We start from the raw sequence: 26,265 nt of genomic DNA, 5'->3' as shown, positions 1-26,265 counted from the left end.
CTTTTTCCATTAATTTTCATATACATGGTTTTCAATACAAGGCCAAAAGTAACTAATTCAATATTATTATATTGCCACAATTATAGGGTTTGGCAAGCTTCTAAAGTCATTAAAGTTGGATGTCTCATAGAGCCATGAACGTGCCCATTGTCTTTTAATTTGTTTATTTATTTATCTTTTTTAATTTACATTCAAAAAGTGAATTGTAGAAAACAGCTTTCCGTGCCATCACATTACTTACTGTCTTTGCATTCCTTAGCTCTAGAGTTAGCTTTATTTTGGTTGTGGAATGACCAACTTTTTTATTTATTTATTTTTTCTCAATTGTTCTTTCCTTTTTTTTTTTTTTTTTTTTTGTTTTTTTTGTTTTTTCTTCACTTTGTTAATGGTGGCCAACCAGTAGAGTAAAGAACCAAGATATGAGTTTAATTAAACAGTATTACCATGTATGAAGGACATTTCTGGACTCATAATTAGATTGCTTTTCCTGAAATATATGCTTAAAAGTAAATAATTTACAACTTTTAATTCCTAATTGACCCGTATTATTATGCACTTTATATCAAATCAGAGAAGAGTGGAAAGTGAGGTTCTTTTTGTGTTTATTCTTTGTTTTTTCTGAATTTCAGGTTGTGTGAGTTTGGTTTAGATTAGGGGAAGGACAATGACTAATCTAATATTTGAAATATGTACATAAAACAAGTTAAAGAAGATTATTTATGTCGATGTAATATCTTTCATTGATACTTCAACCACAAGCATGCCCTATTTTGATACCATTGACATTCTATAAATCTAGTCAAAGATAAAAGTGTGTATATATATATAAAATAAAATAAATAATAATAATAATAATACTTATTATTATTATTATTAATATATAAACAAATAATAAAAGAAACGAAGATCTATGGGTTTTCAATTATTGATATGAGGAAGGTTCAATGTAAAGTACAAGTGTAACAATATGATATTGAAGGTTAAAGAGGGAAGGGAGAGAGATTCAATCAAATTCATGATCTCTAACCTTACTCTCACACGTTTCAATTTGTGTATGCATGGTTTTGGTGGGAAACAAAATAACTAGAAACCGCTCATTCATTCATTTAAGAGATCCAAATAAAAAAAATAAAAAAAGAGAAAGCAAAAACGAAAAACCAACATGCAACTCAAAAGCAAAAGCAAAAAGATCACACAGAGACACCTTCTTTCCAATCACAGCAAAAAAGCAGAAGCACCCCAAAAGAAGCATTCCAAAGCCAATGCTGACCACACTAAGCAAAAACCTTAAAACAAATAGCAGAACAAGATCCCACATATATACTCTTCACATTCATGTCTAACTACTCTTTTTCATTCCTACTACTTTTGCTTTGGAGCTCATACCAATGTCTAAAGAGATTATTGTTTCAGAGCCAATCATTGAAGCTCATCATCATCATGAAAAGGATAAACCATCCACTTCAAGGTCTATTACTGTTAGTTCTAAAATTGGTGATGATGATCATGTTCCTGGGGAATTTGACAGTGAAAGAGTGCCTCCAACTTTGGTTGCTGATATCCAGAGGTTTCTTCGCACTGCAAACTTGATTGAGAGAAAAGAGCCTCGTATCGCTTATCTATGTAAGTTGTTTTGTATGTCTTGGGTAAATGAGTTCTGTTTTTTTAAGAGTGAAGTTTGAAGTTTGGGTTTAATTTGATAAATTTTGAAGCTTTTTGTTTATTTCTCATAGCCTTTTTTTTTTTTTTTTTCCTGGTATATATTTTCATTGTCTTCCTGTCATTTGCTTCGCATAATTTTTGTACAAAAATGTCCATGCCATTTTTTTATTCTTAACTTTGGTTGCAGAATCCAAATTATGTTAGACAGAGGAACATATATAAGGCATAGTAGAATTTTTAATTTCTGCCTTACCAATTTCAAACTAGACAAAGATATGAAATTGCAGTTACCAAAGTTAGAGATCATTTTCTTTTCTTTTATTTGGTTTCAAACATTTCTAATTATGCTGCAAGTTTAAGTTTATTTTCTTTACCTTCCTTTCTTCAGTAAAACAAAGGAAGTTGGAATTTCTTTCTTTGTTCTGTGTGACTTGAATGAGCTAGAAAGATGTTATTCCTGAATTAGAAATGACAGTTTAACAGTATGGAGGAAGAAAACCAGCAGTTTCTTATTATTATTAATTTTTTAATTAAATTTAGACCAAATATCTCTTGAGGTTTAGGTTTGAACTTAAAAGTCAGTGCATGAAAAACTCACATCTTAAGTGAATGTTATTGGCAGGTCGCTTTCATGCCTTTGTAATAGCACATAACAATGATCGAAATTCAAATGGAAGGGGTGTTCGACAATTCAAAACTGCTCTTCTTCAACGACTTGAACAGGTTGATCATGAACTTTCATAAGCTTTTTGAAATTTGCTTGCTGTTTATTGCATGGCTGTTTTTCACATAATGACATTGTACAGATATACCAATTTGCTTTGATAGGGAAAAAAAAATAAAAAAATTAAAATAACAAACTGGCTTTTCTCAGTTTCTCTATTATCTTTTCTCTTTGAAAGTTGGTGTTAGCTTCAATATTTTTTGTCTCTCTCCTTTTCTCGGCCTGCTCAATACAGAAATGAATTTGACTTACCGAAATTATTTTCATATCTTGCTTTCTTTTTCTATACACATTGGATTTAATCTTTATCTGTTTCTTTTTTTTTTTAATGATTAATAGGATGAAGTTTTTACACTTCGGAAAAGGAAAGAAAAGACTGATATACGAGAACTCAGACGCGTTTACTATGCATACAAGGAGTACATTAATAAGCAAAATGGAAAATTGGATCCAGAAAATAGGTAAAACACTTTTTTTTTTTTTTCTATTTTTTTTCATTGAGATTTGTTGTTCTGCTTCTAATCCTATTGGTATTATTGGATATATTGTCTGTTAAGCTAAGTTTATTTACGCGGTTTATCTGAATTAATCACAGAGAGAAGTTGATAAAAGCATTTACAATTGCTTCTGTGTTGTTTGAAGTTCTAGAAACAGTAATAGATGCAGCTGGTCCTCAGGTACTTTCTTTCCTTTTCTTTTCTTTTCTTTTTCAGGAGTTTGTTTGTTTGTTGTTTGTTTTCTTCATCTTTCATTTTCTAATGTCTCTTCTGATCCCTCTCTATTTCTACTACTACAGGCTCTTGATACTAGAGGCAGCATACACACAAGACATGATTTCTTTGCACCTTATAATATCCTACCACTTGATCGTGGAGGTATTCAGCCAGCAATTATGCAACAACCTGAGGTCTGATGCTGTTTGGACAATCTAACTGTTTTCATTTTTTGGTTATTCTTTAATCCAGTTAAAACACCAAAGTAATCACCACTAAATGATGCCTCTAAAGCACTGGGCAAAAAATAAGAGTATATATGCTAATAAACTTAACAATAATGATACAGATTAGAGTTGCAATCGCCGCTATTCAAAACATTCGTGGTTTACCTTCAGCCCAAGATTTTCAGAAACATGGCGATTTTAAAGATTTGTTTGATTTTCTTGAATATTGCTTTGGATTTCAGGTAAATTCAATTTCTGTTTATTGTTCTTTCAAACACTCTGTGGCCTTAATATCCCACAACAAGTGAAATGGTGCTTGGAAAACTGTTAGGACTTTCTCAATATTCATATTTTGTGTCTTCCAATCAGGCAGGAAATGTAGCCAACCAGAAGGAGCATCTGGTTCTACTCCTTGCTAATATGCTCACTCGGCAAACGCAGAAGCAGGAATCGATCACAAGGGTGAATTTTTTTTTCTTTTTTTTTTTTTCGTGTCAAAGTTGTAACCTTCTGGTTTAATTATCTTATACTGGACTTTGTCATTTTTGTTATTATTGTGACACCAGTTAGGAGATGCTGTGGTGGATGAGCTAATGAGGAAGTTCTTCAAAAATTATACAAACTGGTGCAAATTTTTGGGAAGAAAAAGAAACATCAGGTAAGATAATTGATCTTCTTTTGTCCTTGCTTTGCAAAGAAGTAGAAAATCTTAATGTTTCCAGTCTAATCTCAATAGGGCTATGTTATATATCTCTCTTTTGCATGATCTTAAAGTCTGTTGATTGTTTGCTTTCCATCTACGTAAAATTCTGTTTCTACTCTTCCATTCTGTCATAGTTTTATCTTTATTTATGATATTTAATAATTTATTTTTTTGCAGTTTTATTTTGTATATATCTTCTATGTCATTTTGAATTTGTTACCTCCTGTTTTTCTTGCTAAGAATCCTGCATTTATGTTTGTTCAGGTTGCCTTACGCAAAACATGAAGCCCAACAATATAAACTTCTGTATCTGGGGCTTTACCTTCTTATATGGGGGGAGGCTGCAAACTTGAGATTCATGCCAGAGTGTTTATGTTACATATTTCACCATGTAAGCCTGAGTTATAATTGTTATAAACTTTCAGAATAATTGGTTGGAGCTTGAGTTTGGTTTTGGAGTAGTTTTTTATAGTATTTTCTCTGTTACTTATTCCTCATTGACAAATATTTTCTCCTAAGCCTGCACTATTATTATAGTTAAACTCTACGCTCCTGTATGAACTTTGTGTTTCCATAACAATATTCTCTTTCTTTTGGTTTAAGATGGCATATGAACTGCATGGTATGTTAACTGGCGCCATTAGCGCGACAACATGGGAGAAAGTCATGCCAGCATATGGAGGAGGATATGAGTCTTTTCTTAACAATGTAGTATCCCCCATTTACACGGTTATAAAAGAGGTAGTTTTCAATTTTCATCCTGTTTTCTAGTTCTTACTGTTTAATAGCTAATTTACATTTTTTTGTTAAAAAACTGAAGGAAGCTGAGAACAGCAAAAATGGGACAGCAGACCATTCCACATGGAGAAACTATGATGATATCAATGAGTATTTCTGGTTAGAAATAAATTTTGAGTCCTTATATCTGTTTCCCATGTCTACCAAGTTAGTCTTGCGAGTAAATTAGAATAAACAGCATGTATTTGTAAAAGTTGCTATATTTTTGCAGGTCCCCTGATTGTTTCGAAATAGGTTGGCCAATGCACCTTGACCACAATTTCTTCTGTGTACCGTCTCCGAAGAAACCAAGTGCAAAGAGTACTTCAGCATCAACTAGTGCTCGAAAAAGAAAAAGAAACAAGAAGAAAAAGGATGAAGATCATGAAGATGAAGAACAAGGGGTATAATATATGTTGTCATATTACTGCACTTTGTTCTAAAGCTGCAATATCACTGTTCAATCTCTCACATGTTTTTGCTTCGTCACAGGCTGCTCAAGTGGAAGATCATCAAGAAGATAAAGAACTAGTGGTACAATATATATTTTGTCATATTACCGCATTTTGTTTTAAAGATGCGAGAAATAAGATTTTCAATACAATTTATAAAGTTACAATTCAACCTCTCACATGTTTTTCTTTTATCACAGGCTACGAAAAAGGAAGATAAACATGAAGAGAAATGGTTAGGGAAAACAAATTTTGTAGAGATGCGTTCATTTTGGCAGCTTTTTAGGAGCTTTGACAGAATGTGGTGTTTTTTTATTCTATCACTTCAGGTGAACCAATGACCTAGCATTGCAGACTACTTCCTTCATTATGATGATCTTCTATGTTGCTTAATATTTGTCTTACTTTTTCATCCTAGGCCATGATAATAATGGCGTGCTATGAGTTGGATTCTCCACTTCAACTATTCGATGCAGCAGTATTTGAGGACATTTTGAGCATCTTCATTACATCTGCAATCCTTAAACTCATACAAGGTTCGGTGTTTGTTTTTCGTTTAAAAACATTACTATCTTCGTAGTATGTTAATGTTAACATGTTACAGTACCACACTAAATATTGATTAGATATATCGAAAGACTGAAAAGGAGAAATAAAAATAAAATTCCTGGCATATGTGTGTTGGTGTCTGTATTGTGCGTGTATTTTATGTTTGTATCCCATTTATAGAATGCATTGGGAAAGATGAAAAATCTTATAAGAGGATTCTTCTTGCAGAAATTCTTGACATTGTCTTTACATGGAAAGCCAGGCAGACAATGAAACACTCTGAAAAGATAAAACAAGCGGTGAAATTGGTTGTTGCAGTGATATGGACAATTGTTCTTCCTGTATGCTATGCTAACTCTAAAGGAAAATATACTTGTTACTCATCTCAAAACAAAAGCTGGCTCGACGAATGGTGTTTTACTTCCTATATGGTTGCAGTTGCAGTTTATTTGATGACTAATGCAGTTGAGATGGTGCTCTTTTTTGTTCCTGTAATTAGCAAGTACATTGAGCTATCAAATTACCGGATATTCACCATTTTCTCATGGACACAGGTAGGTTTGCCATAGAGCTCTTTATTTTTGTTTTTTGGTTTTTTAATAGCTTCCGAATCTGTTTTTATGTGAAATTTGTGTTTGACTTTGAATCTGGTTTACAAGAAATTGTTCGTGATCCTTATTAGTCTGATGACGATTCCAAATTATACTATGATAGCAAAAGATTGATGCAGAGTATCCTTTTTTTCTCCTTTGACAAACAACATATTTGACTTCCAAGTTGTGCTTAACACGTTTTTATGCTGAAATGTGTTTTGGATAGATAAATCAGTGAAGAAAAGAATTTCATACACATGGTGAACTAAGAACTGTCATGTGAATATGTAATTATGTAATTAAAGAAAAATGCGATTTTGAAAATTAATTCAAGTTTTGAAATCCTAGTTTGCCTTTATGAATATATAGAAACTAGAACTCATGCTGTTAGTATTACCAATGAGTTAAGGATTTGCTGTTAGTATTACCAATGAGTTAAGGATTAACTTTGATTCCAACAATTTTGGATTCAAATATTTTTGGATCAACTTATTTCACTTATGAACGTAAATTACTGTTTGGCAAGAGTTTATCTTATGCGTTCTTTCTCATATCAACTTTGTAAATTAATCCTCACAAAATTCGTTCTCATCATATAGCCAAGATTATACGTTGGACGTGGGATCCAAGAAAGCCAGGTTTCAATGTTGAAGTACATCCTGTATCCCTCTTCTTAATTGTTTGGTCGTAAATTGTTCTTTTGCCAATTGTTTTACTAATGTACAATGATCTTTTTTGCTACATAGGTATACGTTGTTTTGGATACTAGTACTGTTGAGCAAATTTACTTTCAGCTACTGTTTTGAGGTAAGTTGGATTGGAACTGCATTATAACAACATATTAATATTGTTAAAAAAAAAAAAAAAAGTAATGAATCAATAAATATTACTTGGTAACTAGCTGAAAATGTAAAAAAGTAAAACAAAGTAGTGTGCATATCTCAATTTTAAATGTTGTTTTCATAAAACATTGATTTGCCGTGAGTACTCTGTAAATTTATGCAGATAAAACCACTCATAGGACCAACAAAGCAGATCATGAAAATTGGTGTGAAAAAGTATGATTGGCATGAGCTTTTCCCGAAAGGTATTCTCAATTTTTTTTTTTTTTTTTCTACAACATGTGCCTAAAAAGTTGAATAGAACAAAGCAGTTATGTTCATTGCATCTAACAAAAAACCTGCTTCTGTTTCAGTCAAGAGTAATGCTGGTGCACTTGTGGCTGTGTGGGCTCCTATTATAGTTGTGAGTTTCATATATTGTATCTGGATTAGCACTTTTCAAAGTTGAATTTTCATTTGTTTCGTCTGGATAGTAGCTAGTGCCGACTATGGAATGCTTTTGCCTAGCATAACTTTATGTCACTGCACTATTAAATCCTTTGGTATTGTTATTACAGGTATATTTTATGGATACCCAGATATGGTATTCTGTTTTCTGTACCATATTTGGTGGATTATATGGCATTTTGCATCACCTTGGTGAGGTAAGCACCCTTATATAAATATATATATATATATATATATAAATATGTATGTATTTTTAACTCCCAAAGTACCATGGAAGTGTTCTTATTCATGTAACGTTATAGATTCGGACACTGGGAATGTTGAGAAGTAGATTCGACACTTTGCCTTCTGCATTTGAAGTTTGCCTTGTCCCACCCTCATTGAAAAATGAGAGAAAGAGAAGAAATGGTTTCTTTCTGAATAGATTTAAGAAGGTATGTGGTTTTAACACCTTTCTAAGGTTACTAATTTTACAAAGATTTCTTCCTTTGACCAGTACACCAATCTTTTCAGGACTTGGACAAGGACAAAAATGGTGTTGCTAATTTTGTACTAGTATGGAACCAAATTATTGCTAGATTTCGATCAGAGGACTTGATAAGCGATAGGGAGGTGGATTTAATGACAATACCTGTGTCATCGGAATTATTTAGTGGCACCATCCGTTGGCCAGTTTTCCTCCTAGCAAATAAGGTGACTTAAAATTTGTGTATCATATCCCTTTGATCTTGTCTTCATTGTTTCATTTTTAAACAAGTCTTCCTATTCATAATAGTTATCAACAGCATTGAGCATTGCGAGGGATTTCAAGGGAAAGGATCAACTTCTTTTCAGAAGAATTAAAAAGGATAAATACATGTACTATGCTGTGAAGGAATGCTATGGTTTAATGCAGTACATCCTTGAAATCCTCATAGTACGTAAACATGAAAAAAGGTGCATTTTTACAATAATTCTTTTTTTTTTTTTTCTTTTTTTTTCATTTTGTAAACTATATTGGAAATTCATGTATATTCTACTTGCTTTTTACTTCTAAATTTGTTGTTTTTTCCTTCATTATGGTTTTGGCGGTTTTCTGCATTGTTTTTCAGTGTCATATCTAAAATACTGGAGGCAATTGAAGATAGCATCGGAAGTTCAAGTCTTCTTGAGCACATCAGGATGACTGGGCTACCAAATCTACAAGCTAAATTCATTGAATTGCTTGAACTCCTGGTAATTATTGCATACACTGCAAAGGGTTATTTTACTTCCATTGTTTATGTAGATTTGTAATCAATACTTCGAGCAGATTCGTAACGAACGAAATGTTGTAGGTTGAGGGAAATGAAAACCATCACTCTAAAGTTGTCAAAGTTCTACAAGATATATTTGAGCTTGTAACGAAGGATATGCTAGTTAATGATTCCAGGTTTGGCTTTCTCCGACTCAGTTTCCTTAAAAGGATTCATTTAAAATACTTCAAGTTTTACAATAGTTCATCTTGATGGATACAGCATAGAGGAATTGCTCAACGAAGAGAAAGTAGAGGATTTCCCTGAGTTTACTAGAAAATTTATTAAACCGCAACTATTTGAATCAACTGGTAACGAAAACCCTGCTATCCATTTTCCTTTGCCAGACAGCGGTGCACTATATGAAAAGGTGATGATCACTGTGTCTGCTTTAACAATCACCTTGCATCCTTTTTTCATTTTCCTTGTAGGATTTTTATCTTTAACATGAAAAAATACTCATTTTCCGGCTACTCGGAATAGTTTTTGATGTATATGGAAACAGATGACTAGAAGCACTCACCTTTACTTGCTTGTAAGCGTTAGACATTGTTGCAATGTAGAGTTAAGTTGTGCATCGAACTAACGCAGCATACACTTAGCACTCCCCGTCACATATAGGCTCGTCTAATAACAAGACAAAAATTGAGGTTTAGCACTTGCACAAGACCAAAAAGATTGACTCTGATATCAAGTGGACCTATGTAATCAATCCAACACAATGGGCATGTAACACATATAATTACTGACAAAACTGTTTTCTCACAGATCAAGCGTTTTCTCTTGTTGCTTACTGTGAAAGATACTGCAATGGATATCCCCGCAAACTTAGAAGCTAGAAGGCGCATATCATTTTTTTCTACTTCTCTATTCATGAATATGCCTAGTGCTCCAAAAGTGCGCAACATGCTGTCATTCAGGTGATGTTTTCTTCTCTTGAGCATTATATTCTTGGTGAACTCATCTACGAACTTTTTTTTTTTTTTTTTCCCTTCCACTCGATTATGTTTGGCTTATCGCGTTTATATCTTGTTCATACCATGATCTGGATGAGGGTTTAGCTATATATTTTTCTTAGTAAAATAGTACCTGATGCATTAAATATAATTGATACAGCGTTCTAACTCCACATTATGTGGAAGATATAAATTTCTCAATGGAGGAGCTTCATTCAAGCCAGCAAGAGGTTTCCATTATATTTTACATGCAAAAGATATTCCCAGGTAACCAAAAAAATAAAAATTAAGGATTTCTTGATAACAATTTTCAGTTCACTTAGACAAAGCTCTTACTGTTTGGATTTCAATTTTTCAATAGATGAATGGAAAAACTTTTTGGAAAGAATGGATTGTTCAAGTTTGCAAGGATTAGAAGAAGAAGGCAAGAAGGAAGAATTAAGAAATTGGGCATCTTACCGGGGCCAAACGCTTAGTAGAACAGGTGAATAAGTATTATTAGTATACCTATTAGATTGAAGTTTGAAAGTGACTATCTAAAAGTAACTTCCACTTTTGTTTTTATGTTGTATAACAGTTAGAGGAATGATGTACTACAGAGAAGCCTTAAAATTGCAAGCATTCCTCGACTTGGCTGAAAATGATGGTTTGTAATCTTGAATAAGGCTATTAGTATTTAAGTAGTTTTCATTTATCAAAATGGATTTCTGATTTTTCACCCCAGTGAGATTCACATGACAATTATCTTTCCCATCCAGATATTCTTGAAGGCTACGATACAGCTGAAAAAGGGAACAGTTCATTATCTTCTCAGATAGAAGCATTAGCAGACTTGAAATTCACATATGTCATATCTAGTCAACAGTTTGGAGCACATAAATCTTCTGGAGATCTGAGAGATCCGCATGCAAGGGACATAATTGACTTGATGACAAGGTAAATCTCCTACCTTGAAAAAAATAAATATTGCAGAAGCTTCATATGATGAAACAGATTATAGATCTAGCAATATAACTCTATAAATCTTCAACCTTTGCTTGAAGGTATCCATCTCTTCGCGTTGCTTATGTCGAGGAGAAAGAAGTGATTGTAGGACACAAGACTCCAAAGGTTTATTCTTCCGTATTGGTTAAAGCTGTAAATGGTTATGATCAGGTGGGTGACAATCTGTTTTCTATTACATGTATGCAAAATGGAAGAATCAATATTCATATTTACATTATAGGTACACTCATACATAACAGGTGCAGTATGAATTTGCATATTAACATATGCTAATAAGGAAACCAGAATAAAACACACTAATTATTCCACTAAAATAGTGTAATTTTATCCTTTATATATGTAATTGCTAGTGTGCAGCTTGGTCTCTGCATATTGTTGACTATAACTCTTTTGCAGGAAATATATCGGATAAAACTTCCAGGTCCACCAAATATTGGAGAAGGAAAGCCTGAAAATCAAAACCATGCCATAATATTTACTCGTGGCGAAGCTCTTCAAGCCATTGATATGAACCAAGTATGCTCTTTATCCGGCAACTAAAAGATTAATAATTTGCTCATTTATAGTTCTAATGGTGTCTAGTTTTGTAGGATAATTATTTGGAGGAAGCATTAAAAATGAGAAATCTTCTGCAAGAATTTCTCCGATGCCAAGGACGGCGGCCTCCTACTATACTTGGTTTAAGGGAACATATATTCACAGGAAGGTTAGATCCTCTGATCCTATGAACTAAAATTGCTTCCAAGGGTCTTAGAAATACACAGCAGTATTATAAAATTATAATCATCACGTTCATGTGGTCTTTAAGTATTCTATTTGTTCTCGAACTGCAGTGTTTCTTCTCTGGCACGGTTCATGTCATACCAAGAGACCAGCTTTGTCACCATTGGTCAAAGGCTCCTTTCCAAACCTCTCAGGTAATGGTGCCTTGTTTCATCAAAGTCTTTTAGAAAAACCAAACCTCTTTTCGACTATTGGCATTATCTGCTTGCATGTACATGTCTTGTTTCTTTGCTTAATCCCAACAATTCGGGGCTCAAAAACTTGTTTATTTGTTTTAAAATTCTACTAATCTTTTCCTAATGTGATTCTACATGTTCATTTCAATATTTCAATCATATATGCAGGGTACGGTTCCATTATGGACATCCAGATGTATTTGACAGGATATTTCACATCACAAGAGGTGGAATAAGCAAAGCTTCAAAAACAATCAACCTGAGTGAGGATGTTTTTGCCGGTAGGAATTAGTAACTTCTATAAAAGTCATATCTTCACCCTATAGTCCTATGGAAATTCACAATTGCAAACATCTGATTCATTGAAGGATTCAATTCTACTCTGCGTCGGGGGTGTATTACATACCATGAATACATGCAAGTTGGCAAAGGTCGTGATGTAGGTCTAAACCAGATCTCAAAGTTTGAAGCCAAGGTAGCTAATGGTAACAGTGAACAAACAATAAGCCGTGACATTTACCGCCTTGCACACCAGTTTGATTTCTTCCGAATGCTGTCTTGCTATTTCACAACAATAGGGTTTTACTTCAGTAGCCTGGTAATTTGACAGAAGCTCAAAAACATTTCTTTTTTTATAACTGTAGTCCCTGGTTTTCTCCATATGCTCGCTACATATATTATTTATTATTGGAAATGATCCTTATTTTTAACTAGTAAAATCTAAAGATATTCTACTCATGCACATGTAAAAAAACATGTTTTGTCTTTTAAGGAATTCTGAAACCATATATTGATGTCAAACTTCTCTTTTTATAACTTGAACAGATAGCAATAATTGGAATCTATGTATTCCTCTACGGACAGTTATACCTCGTTCTCAGCGGATTGCAAAAGGCATTAGTTCTTGAGGCTAGACTGCAAAACATAAAGTCCTTGGAAACAGCTCTTGCATCCCAATCATTTATACAGCTTGGTCTCCTTACAGGCTTACCAATGGTAATGGAGATTGGACTTGAGAAAGGTTTCCTTACTGCTCTAAAGGATTTTGTCCTCATGCAACTTCAGCTAGCTTCAGTTTTTTTCACTTTCTCCCTTGGGACAAAAATTCATTACTTTGGCAGAACAATTCTACATGGAGGTGCTAAATATAGGCCTACTGGCCGTAAAGTTGTGGTGTTTCATGCCAGCTTCACCGAGAATTACAGATTGTATTCGAGAAGCCATTTTGTTAAAGGATTTGAACTATTGCTGCTGTTGATTGTTTATGATATGTTTAGGCATTCATACCAAAGCAGCATGGCATATGTGTTGGTCACTTATTCTATTTGGTTCATGTCAATCACATGGTTGTTTGCGCCGTTTCTATTTAATCCTTCTGGATTCAGATGGGGAAAGATTGTAGATGACTGGAAAGACTGGAACAAATGGATCAGGCAGCAGGGTGGTATAGGAGTTCAACCGGACAAAAGTTGGCACTCTTGGTGGATTGAGGAACAAGCTCATCTTCGTCATTCGGGACTAGGTTCTAGGTTGATTGAAATCCTCCTTTCTCTCCGGTTTTTCCTCTATCAGTATGGTCTGGTCTATCACCTTGACATCTCACAGCAAAGCAAAAATGTTTTAGTCTATCTGCTTTCATGGATTGTGATTCTTGCAGTTTTCCTATTAGTCAAGGTAAAACTCCTATTATATCATTCAATCCATCTTTGTTTCTCATTTTCTTCTTCTTGGACGATGATAACATGATCTAAAAGCATGTTTACTGCAGGCGGTGAACATAGGAAGGCAACAGTTCAGTGCAGACTATCACCTTGTATTTAGGCTCCTCAAAGCGTTCCTCTTCATTGGTGTCCTAGCAATCATAATTACTCTTTCTTCTATATGCCAACTCTCATTGATGGACTTAATAGTGTGCATTCTTGCATTTTTACCAACTGGGTGGGGTTTAATATTGGTAAAGATAGATTCAAAGAAACCCATTTTGTATTTGAAGATGCATAAAATTTTCTCTCCTTTTGTTTTTTTTCCACTAAATATTTGTTCTTCTTTTCAGGTTGCACAAACTGTGAGGCCCAAGATAGAGGATACTGGATTGTGGGACTTTACAAGAGTGCTTGCTAAAGCATATGATTATGGAATGGGAGTTGTTCTATTTGCACCTATCGCTGTTTTGGCCTGGCTTCCAATTATTGAAGCCTTCCAAACTCGGTTCCTATTTAATGAAGCTTTCAATAGGCATTTGCAAATCCAACCAATTCTTGCTGGGAAAAAAAAGCACAAGTAATCATTTTTTTTTTTTTTCCAAGTATATAGTATCAGGTTGTACAGAAATTTTTCTCACATTCATAAAATGATTTTGTAATTCGTTGGACATCTACAGAAAATCAAAGATATTCATACAATTTACAAAGTATAGAGATACAAATTCAAACTAAACCTGGTATCAAAGATCAATTAGCACAAATTGCCCCCCTTTTTTTTCTTTTTTTTTTTTTTTACATTTTCTTTTTTTCTACTCAACTGACTCAAATTCTTTTATTATATTCAATTTCTAACACATTTTTATAAGTCATTTTTCAATCTAATCATACACAAATTACTACACTTACTAAAAAAAAAAAAAAAAAACTATTCCCTATATAATTGTAAATAAAGTTTATTGTCTTGAATTCCTATGAAAAATAACTTTTTTTCATTGGTAGAAACATGAAAAATAATAATTTACCAAAAAACAATGAAAAATAATAATTACTCTCAGACGAACATACCTATAAAAGCCCTGGATGTGATTCGTGAAACCCAAAAAAAAAAAAAAAAAAAAATCTGTTGTATATTTTCAGTAGGAAAAATTGAATCTTTTGTTGATCAGAAAGCAATAGCAATGTTTTCTCGTTCTTGGGTTGTTTACAATTCCACCAAAAGGATTCGGAATTCAATATTTCAGTCTCTCCTGCACAATGCCTCAGCCGTCCGAAACCATTACTCTGTTAATATTCCCTCCAGACTCGGTCACAAAGACTGGTTGGCCCCAAATGAGGTTTTGCAAGTTTTCGCCGCCATTAAAGACCCCATATCAATCACCACAGCCTTACAACACTATTCCAAGCGCAAGGACTACAAACCCAATGAAGCCCTTTACACTCTGATCATCAACAAGCTTGGGCAAGCCCACCTGTTCGATGCCATTGAAGACGTCATGAACAGAATCAAGGCCGAGAGGAATTGCCGGCTGTCCGACGAGTTCTTTCGCGGTGTTATCAAGATTTATGGGAATGTGGGTGGTCGTATAAACAAAGCAATGGAGACCCTTTTCGATATGCCCGACTACAATTGCTGGCCAACTGTGAAAACCTTTAACTTTGTTCTGAATCTGCTTGTTTCTTCGAAATTGTTTGATGTAGTTCACGAGCTGTATGTGGCGGCTCCCAAGTTGGGGATTGAGATTGATGCATGTTGCCTTAATATACTCATCAAGGCTCTGTGTGAATGTGGGAAGTTGGATGCTGCAGTTAAGCTGCTCGATGAATTTCCTAAACAGAGGTGCAAACCGACTGCCATGACGTTTTCAACGCTTATGCATGGATTGTGTGATAATGGGAAGGTGGAGGAAGCACTTGGGTTCCTTGAGACCATGGAAAAAGAGGGTATTGATCCTGATACTATCACGTTCAATATATTGATTTCGGGGCTTAGGAAACAAGGGAGAGTTGAAGAGGGAATGGTCCTTTTGGAGAGGATGAAGCTCAAGGGGTGTAATCCGAATGCAGCTTCTTATCAGGAGGTTTTGTATGGTTTGCTTGATATGGAGAGGTTTGTTGAGGCAAAAGAGTTTATGAGTCGAATTATATTGAAGGGTGTGAATCCTAGTTTTGTATCTTATAGGTTGTTGGTTTATGGGCTTTGCAAGAAAAATCTACTTGAGGATATTGATTGGGTTTTGATTCAAATGGCTCGTCAAGGTTTTGTACCAAAGATGGGGATGTGGCGGCAGATCCTTCAAATCATGTTTCATGGAGAGAACAACCATAGCTATATTTATTCCAAAGAAATTGTGGAAAATTTGATTATTGGAAATGGATGATCAGTGTGATGATGTCTTTTCGCAGTTAGTCCTTGATGGATAAGTTATATAAACCGAAAGCCACTTCGCCTATTGTCATTGTGTAATTTGTGTGCCTAGCTTGGGATATGTAGGAAATGGTGCTGCTCATACAAGATTGATCTTTATATATTGGTCCTTCATCATATATACCGAAAAGCCACTTCGAGGTTTTGACTCTGAGCATCCTGCTTGATGTGCACCACTTGAATTCCACCAGAAAATGTTTCAGAGATGGTTAGTTTTTTCGTTCATTTGCTGGAGACTGCTTTTGCAACTTTATGGGACGTGGGTTTATGGAGTCTTCAAATCTTAATCTGATATAGCCTGTTCCTATTTTTGCTGGTGTCAAACTGCAATGAACTTCTAGATTTGTAAAAATATGCGTTTCTGTGTATGTTCAAGGAGTGACGGAATCGAAGAAGCCGGTAGACAGGCTGTCTACAGAAACACAAACAATTTAACCAGCGGGTCATATTGACTCCTATACTGCATAATTAGAAGAAAATGCCCAAATCACGGTAAGCTTGCGAGGGGCCACTCTTAAAGGCATGAGAATCAAAGAAGCGAACTCCAAAGGGAGAGACAACCTGAAGTTTTGGCAGTATCAGATACAAGTTACAAGGAATTGATTCAAAAGCTTTGACAGGCTAATACTTCTCCCTAAGAAATGAGCGGGTGAGCCACATGTGAAGTATTAGTTTAGTTGAAATTTTGTAAGAGGGACAAAACCATTTAACACACCAACTCTTAATGTCAAACTAACAAAAATGTTAAATCATACTTTATTTTCTTTTATGAATTTCAATTTTCTGTTTGCTTTATTTCACTTCTTTACTTTTTAATTACTATCCAATGGACCGACCGACAGTCCTTTGATCCTCTCTGCTTTGCTTTCGTTCTTTTCTTTTTAAGCTATTTCTTTTATTTATTATTTTTGTCTCCGGAATTTTTTGTATTTATAATCCATTTGTTTTATTATTATTTTTGCCTTCAAGGATTATAGGGCTGCAAGGTCTATCGGTGAGATCTAATATTATTAGAACAAAAAATAACTTGAAATCTTCAAGCTCAAAACGAGTTATATTTCATTTAATTATATTGCTATATTTCAAAAAAAATAATAATAAAGAGAGGAAATGTCCCCGTTTTACAATAAATAATCAATATTATTTCCCTCCCTAACTAGCTATGACAAGTTTTAACACTTAAAATATAAAAGATTCATTTTATAAAAGATTCATTTTTTATAAAAGCAATATTTCAAAGATAACATTATAACGCTCTCATATTATTAGACGAGACATAAAGCTTTCAAACATTGATAAGCAGTTTCTGACAAAATGTCTTACTTTGCTTCTTAGGCTAATATTTAAAAGTATGTTCATCAAAAAGCAAAAGCATAAGGCAAAAGCTGATTTCTCACTAAAACAGCAAGGGGGCCAACACCAACACAAAAGAAGGTCGAAGAACCACAAGCACACATATGCACTAACCTCAAAAAGAAGAAAAAACAAAACAAACAAAAGTATGATTTTATATTAATCAAATGATAAACACTACCAACTTGTTGATCAACGTTCAAAACTATTCTGATACCAAAAGATGTGGCAGCAGGCCAATGGTTGACAAAACAATAATTCTCTACTAAGAATACTCGATACTTTAGGCTACACTAATTCCAATTCTTGGAAGAGATAATAAAAAAACCCAAAAATAAAAAATTTCCTGGTTCAAATTAATATGTAGCTGTACAATTATAAAAAACTTGTGGTCCCTCAATGAACAATCTTTGTAGATTCAAAAAGCAGTGTTTTCAAAAAAAGCTGACATATCCACAAATAAAAAATAAAAAAATAAAAAAAGCCTATGCCACACCAACCTAGATATCAGAATCAAAGTACTTCTCCGATGAGACCAGCAAATGCTGTTCTTCAAAGACCCACCAAACCTGAATCCTAGGTATCTCTTTGGATATATCTACAAACAAAGACAATCAGAGCATGTTGCCAGGACGTGTAGCTATAACATTCGGATTTTCAAGTGGTTCTAAGCACAAGATAATAGAGGCTAATTATTGGTTTTTTCTAACATCTATACAAAATTTATAGCTATTTTCTCTTTACAATACCTTCTTCAAGCTTCAACTTGTGAGGACTCAACTACATTTCTGTCAGGGTCGCGCACCTTTTCAAGTGATCTTTGTGGGCCTTCAGGACTAACCTTCTTCATGGGGCCTTTAGTATCCATTGGATTGTTAACCACTCCTGTCTGAACTGCTTGATCCTTGGACTTATCCTCGGTAACAAGTGTTAACTTTCCAGCACCTGGGGAAGAACGAAGAGATTCATCATCGGAATAATCAGAATCTGCTAGAATTTCTCCTCCTAACACAGGAGACGAATCACCTAGAGATTTTCTAGACCCTTTCCGTGTTAGTACATGTTTTATGCTCCGAGCAGATTTTTCAGCATGTTTTAAAATGCTCTTCGCCCTGTCTTTCATATTAGCCTTACCTGGGCTGTCTGGACCACTCCCTCCAGAGCTTGATGTCCCATCTTTCGGAGTGATAGCAGAGGCAGGCCCAGCCAGGTTGTCTTCCACAAGAAACCTTACACCAATGTCCTTCTCGTTTACAGCCTTTATGTTAACATGGGGTGATAGAACAGTTTCTCTGAAGCTGACCGAGGTATCCTCCTCCTTGGGACTTCTGTGAAATAATGAACCAATCTTTTTTAGACCCCTGCGAACTCGATTCGATGAACGCTTATCATCAGGATTTTCATCACTGCTGCTATCATTGCCTTGGGGTCCCGGTGCTGCTGCATTATGACTGCCTGTAGAATCATCAGGCTCCCTTTGAATTTCAGTATCAAGGCGTCGACTCTTCCCTTTTCTAGGCTCCCAAGTTTGTGAAACTTCACTTCCTGGTTGATGGACCCATATACCAGTCTCTTTTTGCCCCTCAATATTAATTGGCTCAAAATTATCTGCCACCCTGTTAGATTTTTCTGATGATACAGACGAGAACGAACCCTTGTTCATAGTCTCACTAGCGAAGGAATCTCTTTTATCTACCACTTTAAATGATTCCCAGTCAGACGGACGATCTTCCCCCTGTATGGATGATGCCAGAGGTTCAAAGTTAAAACTCTGTATGCTTTGACATCCTATGTAAGCCTCCCCTTATAATAAATACAGCAACCAAAATATTTTGTAGAAATTTATAAGTAGAAAAGGTACCTTTTCTATAACAGTTAGTGCAACATGCAATCTCCCTGTCTTAATGTTGTTAAGTGGCAACCAAATGTCATGTCTCTGGCCAGTCCTAAAATCACCGACATTGATGGAACAGTCCCTGCATATCCCATAAAAATACATCATTAACAAACAGGTTAACATCAAAGAAAGGATGAAAGAATTCAAACCAAGAAACCAGCTTGAAAAGCTTAATTTATCAGAACATAAAAAATCCACAAGCAGCACCAATTTCTAATTATACAGGTAAACTTACTGGGTTTAACTATAATCACCTAGCCCTTGACACACATGCTTTCTATGAGTCGTTTAAACTGTATATTGCGATTAATTGCTGGTCAAATAAAATGCTAAAGGAGTATTCTTTCAGAAGCATTTGAAAAAGACCCTGACATGGTTCAAATAATAAAGTAAAGTCTAGAAACAAACCCAAGCATATCATCAACAAAATGGTCCTTGTCACAAACTTCAATATTTAGCACATTAGGAGACTCCCATGTAACAATGGGCATCTTAAATTCCTCGTGCCATTTTGGAGCCAGCGTTTTCTTTTGTGTCTTAGTCTTGAATCTGTAACATCCCAATTGACCTTTCACATATGGATCAGCTAATCCTGAAAAATACAATAGCTTCTTGTGTTATACGTAAGTTACGATAAGAAATAAAACAATGGAAAGATGAAGAGGGGGGAGGGAAAAAAGGAGAGGGGGGAAAAAAAAACTTTAATTTCGTACAAACAAACGAAGAGTAAAACCAACCATTTAGGTCAGATGGTTTCATATCAGACGCCTCAATAATTTCTACTCTGGCATAAGCAAGAGGCTCCTTCTCATTCACAGAGAACCATTGTTCTGACATTCAAATCAATTACACACTTGATGAACAGGATAAGAATTTAGCAGATTCATAAAGAGAATGAGATCTGAAACTTTGCTAATAAAACACTATACAATCTAAGCAACTTGCTATGGATTTAGAGTAAGCCCTGTAGAAAAATGATCAAATGCACTAGAAGTAAAGATAACAATAATTTGTCTTTATGATACCATATGAACTATGGCTAAAAGTTATCTTTTTAAAGAGGAAAATGACTTGTCACAAACTAAGCTTAGATGACTATGTTGGCCACGAAAGAAGCCCTCGACTACCTTACATATTTTGCCTCAAAGGAATACTAACACCAAACTCTTTTACTTTCCTTTAATGTACAAATAAGGTCAGAATTCTGAAAACAACACAGCACCTCATCTAAAGCAGAAATACTTTCTATTACTACAGATGAGACATTTAGCCAACAAGGTAGGAGAAGGAACAAAAAGATAAAATAAAATAAAAATAAAAAACCTTCAGAATGGCTGCAAGCTAAGCAGTTGCAGTATTCATACGAAGTAGATAACAACATTTCAGTAACAAAGATCCTTGAAAAAAAACTGCACTTCCCCATCACACTTAGTTTTTCAAAACCATGACTTCTTCATAACAAGGATTTAAGGATTACTAACATTATCAAAAGTCAGCACCACAGTAACAGCAAGTCATGGGCATCATTCATTGGGTCTTGCAGATCAGAATTATGAAATGACTTGTACGATAGAAACAACAGTGACTTTTTCACTCAAAAGGAGCACAACATCTTAAGTTTTGGATGGGATAACAATTTTACATTCTGAAGTTTCCTGGCAACATTATACCTACAGAGTTTAAATGCATGGATCGTTCACTCAATGGCAATCACACTGTTAAGAACTAAGCCTGATGAAAATATACACTTGGGTAAAATTACCTTCAAGTGGTGAAATAAATTTCTCCATGTCAACAACCAGCATATTAGGCTGCAAAGATTCAAACATTTAGACTTGGAACATTTTCACAATAAATGTTGCTTACAAGCAAAATGATGACAACTAAATCCGAAATGGTTTCTCTGACTGTTCAAACAATATATAGAGCAATAATAAATATTTATAAAATGAAAAATAAATAAATAATAAAATAATACTATGAATTTCAACATCCAAAAGCTTAACCTCAACGAGTGTCTGCTCAAAAGCAATGGAAAGCAGCTTATCCTGCACAAGGAATAAAAATAAATAAAAAAAGGAAATTTTGCATAAACTAGAGAAGGAAATGAGTAAATGAGCAGAGCGGTAGGGACAGAGAGACACTAAGAAAAGGAAGTTCATGAACTACAGTGCATAAGATATTATATCAACTTACCAGCCACCCAGCAATCCCTGGAAGCTCTGTAACATCAAGCCCATGAGTAAAAATAGGCTTGACAGTCATCTGGAAATATGGAGGCTCAACAAAGCATACCCGCAAACGGCCAAGGAAAGGCCAAGTGCGAAGAAACTTCACCCCAACCAGCACCTACAAAAGAGAATGAAGAGAATGACAAGTAAAAAAGGTATACAAATGTGTTTGCATTGGATTTTCTTCATAAACGACTAAAAGTATGCGCCTAACCAAGTATGAAAAATGTTACTACTAACGAACATATCAATGGCTCAAATTTATGAAAGTAGCCTTGGATATATCAATATTGGTAAATATCGACAAAAACAAAAACTAACATTTAGAAACAAGCTCTAACTAAAGGTTTTTGCACAAATAAAAAAAAAGTCCAATATCATCCAAATAATTCCTGATACTTCTTAATATTTTCTTCAAAGTTCCCTTTTAACAATATTTCCCTGACATCCAAAAGAAAATAACCTATCCCATTTACATGCGTACCTTCCCTTCTACATGCATGCCGGTTATATGCAACTTCGTCGACATCCCAAATCCCACTCTTTTTCTTAGCTGCACAGCAAGTATTGCACTCATATCATCAGCTGTAAGAAAATTCAATCCTAACTCCAGAACCTGCATTCATTCCCTTTCGTTAATTCAGCTTCATTAACTCTTAAATTGCAGGTACAGAAAGGCACAAAAATTGTATTAAAAAAAAATAAAATTGCCAGAGTATATAAAGGATACCAAGTGGTCATCATCATTAGACTGGGGAAGAACCCTCATTTCAGTGAATACAGGTGGGTTTCTTCCCATGTTGAGATGATGAACCGCAGCTTTCTTCTGCAATTTAAAATGGCTATAGGTTATAACTCACAGTTTATCAATACATAATCACCAAACAAAAAGTTTCAAGCATCCTTTTAGATATAATAATCAAAAGTATGCTCAAATATCAAAAATGTAAATCAGTAACAAAATCCTTCTTCGATTTTTTTATATTAATATATCGAAGAGTGTTTCGCAACAAAACCACCACAGAAAAAGTTACAACCATTTCCCACATATACTAACCAAGAGAAATGATCATAGATCGCAAAGTTTTGTCTGAGAAATAATAGTTTTCTGTTGCAAAAAGATTTTGCCCTCAAATTACAGTCAAATACACATTAATTGACTTACTTGGCAATCAGAATATAACATGGTTACAATTTAGATTTAAACTTCTAAAATAGATAACAATCACATATCAATATATATCTTCCTATCTATATACTAAAAATACAAATTAAAAACATTCCGACAAAACAATTGGCTGTGAATGGACATTTATCAAATTATTGATAGAATTATAGCAGGGCCTTCAAAAAAGAAACTCACAGACCAAACCATTTAAATGGATTGTGCATAACCACATATTGGACACAAATTTTTAAGAAGGATAAATTCATACAACAGTCCATGGTTTGTACTTCTCCAGGAACCAGGGTATGATCGGAAGTAGAATCTTCTGTGAAACAATCTGTTCCATACATATGGGCCATATTTTTTCAACTGCATGGTTCAACCACCGCACCGTTTCGGAGTCAGAAAGCACCTAAAGCAAAAAGTAATGAAAAATTTATTTGTCTTGGTCATTCAAGAACCACTTCAAAAATCCCAATATAGTTTTCAAACTAGCAATAAGGAGAAATAATATTGAAAACATGCAGAGTATAGATTCTTCATTTAATTGCAAATTTAAACATCTTTAATTTTTCATCTAAAAAATACTTGTGGGGTCTCATTAAATCAATGATGATGCTATGAAAATTCACAATAGAATATTTTATTGATGTTCTCATCAACCCAAACAAAAAGGAAAATAGAGAACCATACCAAATTAATCATAACCAAAGAGGCAGAAAAGGATATTTTAAAAAATATATATAAAAAAATAAAAAATTTACCCTTTTTTGATTTGCTTGTTTTCTTTCCTCAAATTGTAGCTTCTTCCGCAATCTCATAACATATCTCTCATGAACCTTTCAAGAGTAGAATCAAAAGTTTATGTAAAGAAACATAATGAAACATCACTTTTAGCCATTAACAAACTGAGAAACAAGAAAAACATACAAAAATATAAAAGTCAATCAATAAAAAAGCATACTTTAAACTTCTAACCCAAAAGGTATAAAATGTGAAACCAAAACCTTTACAAAGACCGATCTAATTCATCACAGTCTTGATCCCTAACATAATTAAGGACATGATACTTTTCTTTCTCTGACATTCTAAAACAAAAATTGCATACAAATAAAAATAAAAAATAGAAAAAGAAAGATGAGGAACAATGAATGGGAAATAAACAGCATATCAAATAGGTGAGAAAAAAGAGAGTGATTCATACCAGGAATAGATAAATCAGAGACAGAAGATAGGTAACCAGATAGGAGCAATCGAAACGAGAAAGCAACCAAAGCATAAATAGCACAATTCCCGCATGATGTATCATTGACACTTCTGTTATATCCATTGCTCTTCTTCAAACCAAAAAAGCACCAATTGATTCATACAAAAACATACCTAAACAACGAAAAAACTTTCTTTTTATCTCTGATTCCTTCTTTGTCAGTGAATTTTCCACAAACAACCAACTGCTACTGCACAGTGTGTACTCTCACACGGCACGCAATTTTAATATTAAAAAAAAAATTGAAATGAAAAAATAAAGAAAACTAGCTAGACTCGAATTGAAAGGAAAGGTATCGACTTTGAAACTCAATACGAAAAAAATCAAAGAACCCAAATCAGAAAACACAAAGAGAGATGAGAAAAAGACGATGCAATGCAAAGTTGGCGAAAATTTACGGTTACCCAAAAAAGGAAAACTTTTTGTTTCGAAAAAAAAAAAAAAAAAAAAAGAAAGTGAAAACAAAACCCAACCCAAGAGAGAAAAAATGAAAATCAAAATGTGGGAAAATGCAATCGTAAGGATGAAGACAATTTTCCGGACTGGTGAAGCTTCTTAACGAGGAAGTCCGATGCCGGGAAAGGACGAAATTAATAAGAGAGAGAGAGAGAGAGAGAGAGGTGAAGGGACCGAAATAGCCCTGAAACGAAATGGAATGCAAATGGTAAGACAGACTTTTTGACCGACTGGTTGAGCATGGGGAGGTGCTACGTGTACACGTCTTAAGATACGCGTCGTCTTCGTGTCCGTTATGTGTAATGAAATCTTTACGGTAACTGATGAAATGAAATGGAGATTTGTACTAACCACCTGCTACCATGCTCAGCTTTTTTGTCCCTGTCGATACGTTTTTCAACTGTTTTGACTTCCCAATATTTCATGAATCTTGTTCTCCTTTTTTTTTTTTTCAATGATTCTTGTTCTCAAAAGCATCAAACGGGGTTCCTTGGTTTTATTTAATTAATTATAAATTAACAACATTTTGCTTTTTAAAACCATTTCAACTTATACTGTTATACTTTTTTTTTTTTATTTGTCTACTCCAATCAATAAAATTAATAAAGCAGTGCATTCTATGTAAAAAGTATATTTTAAATTAACTTTATTAAAATAACATTTAAATAGAATTAGATAATTTTTTTTTTTTATCATTAATGGAATTAGATAAGTTGTGTGTAATGTTTTTTTCTTTTTTTGCAATTAATTGTTTGAATGTAGCTAATTTTATTGTATTTATCAAAAGGTATGATTGGAGTGAATTAATAAGCAAAACTATAGATCGAAAAAAGGTAAATATTTTTATAGTTTGAATAATAAGGTACAAGATATGCAATAATTAGAAAAATAAATGTTATTTATCTTTAGTTTATAACGTATTGTAATTTCTGATAAAAAGAATGTTATTTTATAATGTTTTCTCAAGTAAAACTTCAAAGTTCTTTTTATTAAAATTAAGATTTAAAAAAAAAGTTTGTTTTTTTCTTTTTGTTCCAATGAAGGTGAGGGATCTCGAGTTTAGGATTTTAATTGGTTGAAAAAAAGAAAAAGAAAAAAAATACCAATTTCAAACTTTTAAACATATAAAACCCAGCTAATGGGTAATTATATACTACAAATAAAAAAGTTAAAAAATAGTTGTTACAATAATTATTAGGTGTAGTTAGACTAAAATCAAAGTTAAAAAAAAAATAAAAAAATTTGTTACAATAATTATTAGGCATAGTTAGACTAAAATCAAATCTCAGATGTAACCTGCACAACGCCTTAGTTTTTTGTTGATTAAATTCCATAAAACCGGATCTCATAAACGTGAAAGCAAATGCAAAGGCAAAAATGTCTTACAAATGAAGATTATTAAGTATAAAGAATAAGAGAATTAAAAATTCTGAAGCTTTCTTATCAAATATCAAATCAACACAGCTTGGAATTATTTACTCTTTAAGTTTTCATTTTTTTAATCACTATTTGCTTGACATACTAAATTCGAAAAATAATTAAAATATTAGGAGGTTAAGCCCATGTGAAATTCTCTTGAAGTCACGAACAATATTCATAATTGACTTCTTTCACCAAAAAAAATTAAAATAAAAAAAAATAAAAACGCTCATAATTTACTTTAATTGTTTTGTTCTTTTCGGCTTGACAGTCATCTGGAAATATGGAGGCTCAACAAAGCATACCCGCAAACGGCCAAGGAAAGGCCAAGTGCGAAGAAACTTCACCCCAACCAGCACCTACAAAAGAGAATGAAGAGAATGACAAGTAAAAAAGGTATACAAATGATGATTAGGTAAGATAGGAATAACATAGTAAGATAAAATAAGATAATCATATTCCG

At 33.8% G+C, this 26,265-nt stretch overlaps 3 protein-coding genes across 7 annotated transcripts; 2 read left to right on the top strand and 1 right to left on the bottom strand.

The window, feature by feature from the left end:
* The first annotated feature begins 1,080 nt into the window (after positions 1-1,080).
* Positions 1,081-14,258, top strand: LOC107432733 (putative callose synthase 8). Its single transcript, XM_048465514.2, has 41 exons — positions 1,081-1,623; positions 2,285-2,385; positions 2,726-2,847; positions 2,982-3,063; positions 3,183-3,293; positions 3,449-3,568; positions 3,696-3,788; positions 3,893-3,984; positions 4,294-4,420; positions 4,633-4,770; positions 4,850-4,926; positions 5,039-5,210; positions 5,299-5,340; positions 5,459-5,587; positions 5,677-5,794; positions 6,036-6,361; positions 7,000-7,052; positions 7,147-7,207; positions 7,406-7,487; positions 7,596-7,645; positions 7,800-7,886; positions 7,992-8,123; positions 8,203-8,382; positions 8,465-8,625; positions 8,781-8,904; positions 9,006-9,100; positions 9,186-9,333; positions 9,732-9,883; positions 10,080-10,186; positions 10,281-10,403; positions 10,497-10,565; positions 10,678-10,855; positions 10,963-11,074; positions 11,321-11,440; positions 11,515-11,630; positions 11,758-11,841; positions 12,052-12,164; positions 12,252-12,481; positions 12,709-13,557; positions 13,652-13,837; positions 13,937-14,258. Exons 1-41 carry the CDS (start codon positions 1,389-1,391, stop codon positions 14,165-14,167), a joined length of 5,928 nt encoding a protein of 1,975 aa, XP_048321471.2. The 5' UTR covers positions 1,081-1,388; the 3' UTR covers positions 14,168-14,258.
* Positions 14,259-14,633: 375 nt separating this feature from the next.
* Positions 14,634-17,847, top strand: LOC125419459 (pentatricopeptide repeat-containing protein At3g14580, mitochondrial). The gene has a single exon (XM_048465520.2). The coding sequence runs from the start codon at positions 14,765-14,767 to the stop codon at positions 15,962-15,964; it is 1,200 nt and encodes a 399-aa protein (XP_048321477.2). The 5' UTR covers positions 14,634-14,764; the 3' UTR covers positions 15,965-17,847.
* Positions 17,700-24,783, bottom strand: LOC107408404 (C2 domain-containing protein At1g53590). 5 transcript variants are annotated; one of them, XM_048465519.2, is made up of 14 exons: positions 23,865-24,775; positions 23,425-23,499; positions 22,929-23,072; positions 22,223-22,318; positions 21,977-22,108; positions 21,458-21,610; positions 21,268-21,309; positions 21,024-21,072; positions 19,999-20,091; positions 19,670-19,853; positions 19,226-19,340; positions 18,499-19,099; positions 18,114-18,309; positions 17,700-17,962 (listed from the first exon to the last, which is right to left on the bottom strand). In XM_048465519.2, exons 1-13 carry the CDS (start codon positions 23,988-23,990, stop codon positions 18,119-18,121), a joined length of 2,001 nt encoding a protein of 666 aa, XP_048321476.2. In that variant the 5' UTR covers positions 23,991-24,775; the 3' UTR covers positions 17,700-17,962; positions 18,114-18,118. The 5 variants fall into 5 exon arrangements, with proteins under 5 accessions (XP_048321476.2, XP_048321473.2, XP_048321472.2 ...); XM_048465516.2 differs by having other exon boundaries at positions 18,114-19,099; positions 21,977-22,045; positions 23,865-24,783; XM_048465515.2 differs by having other exon boundaries at positions 18,114-19,099; positions 23,865-24,779.
* Between the last annotated feature and the right edge of the window lie 1,482 nt (positions 24,784-26,265).

The sequence above is a fragment of the Ziziphus jujuba genome, chromosome 11 (assembly GCF_031755915.1).
Source record: "Ziziphus jujuba cultivar Dongzao chromosome 11, ASM3175591v1".
NCBI classification, from domain to species: Eukaryota; Viridiplantae; Streptophyta; class Magnoliopsida; order Rosales; family Rhamnaceae; genus Ziziphus; species Ziziphus jujuba.
The sequence above is the reverse complement of the archived record's forward strand: the minus strand, read 5'-3'. Positions and strand labels throughout refer to the sequence as shown.

Excerpts from the sequence above, each read along its gene's own strand:
- LOC107432733 (XM_048465514.2), top strand. The coding sequence starts at position 1,389 with ATGTCTAAAGAGATTATTGTTTCAGAGCCAATCATTGAAGCTCATCAT. Across the intron at positions 10,187-10,280 it reads CATGCAAAAGATATTCCCAG|ATGAATGGAAAAACTTTTTG; the intron begins GTAACCAAAAAA and ends ATTTTTCAATAG. Across the intron at positions 10,856-10,962 it reads ATAATTGACTTGATGACAAG|GTATCCATCTCTTCGCGTTG; the intron begins GTAAATCTCCTA and ends CTTTGCTTGAAG.
- LOC125419459 (XM_048465520.2), top strand. The coding sequence starts at position 14,765 with ATGTTTTCTCGTTCTTGGGTTGTTTACAATTCCACCAAAAGGATTCGG.
- LOC107408404 (XM_048465515.2), bottom strand. The coding sequence starts at position 23,990 with ATGGATATAACAGAAGTGTCAATGATACATCATGCGGGAATTGTGCTA. Across the intron at positions 23,500-23,864 it reads CTCTGATTTATCTATTCCTG|GTTCATGAGAGATATGTTAT; the intron begins GTATGAATCACT and ends TACTCTTGAAAG. Across the intron at positions 21,073-21,267 it reads TTGAGCAGACACTCGTTGAG|CCTAATATGCTGGTTGTTGA; the intron begins GTTAAGCTTTTG and ends GAATCTTTGCAG.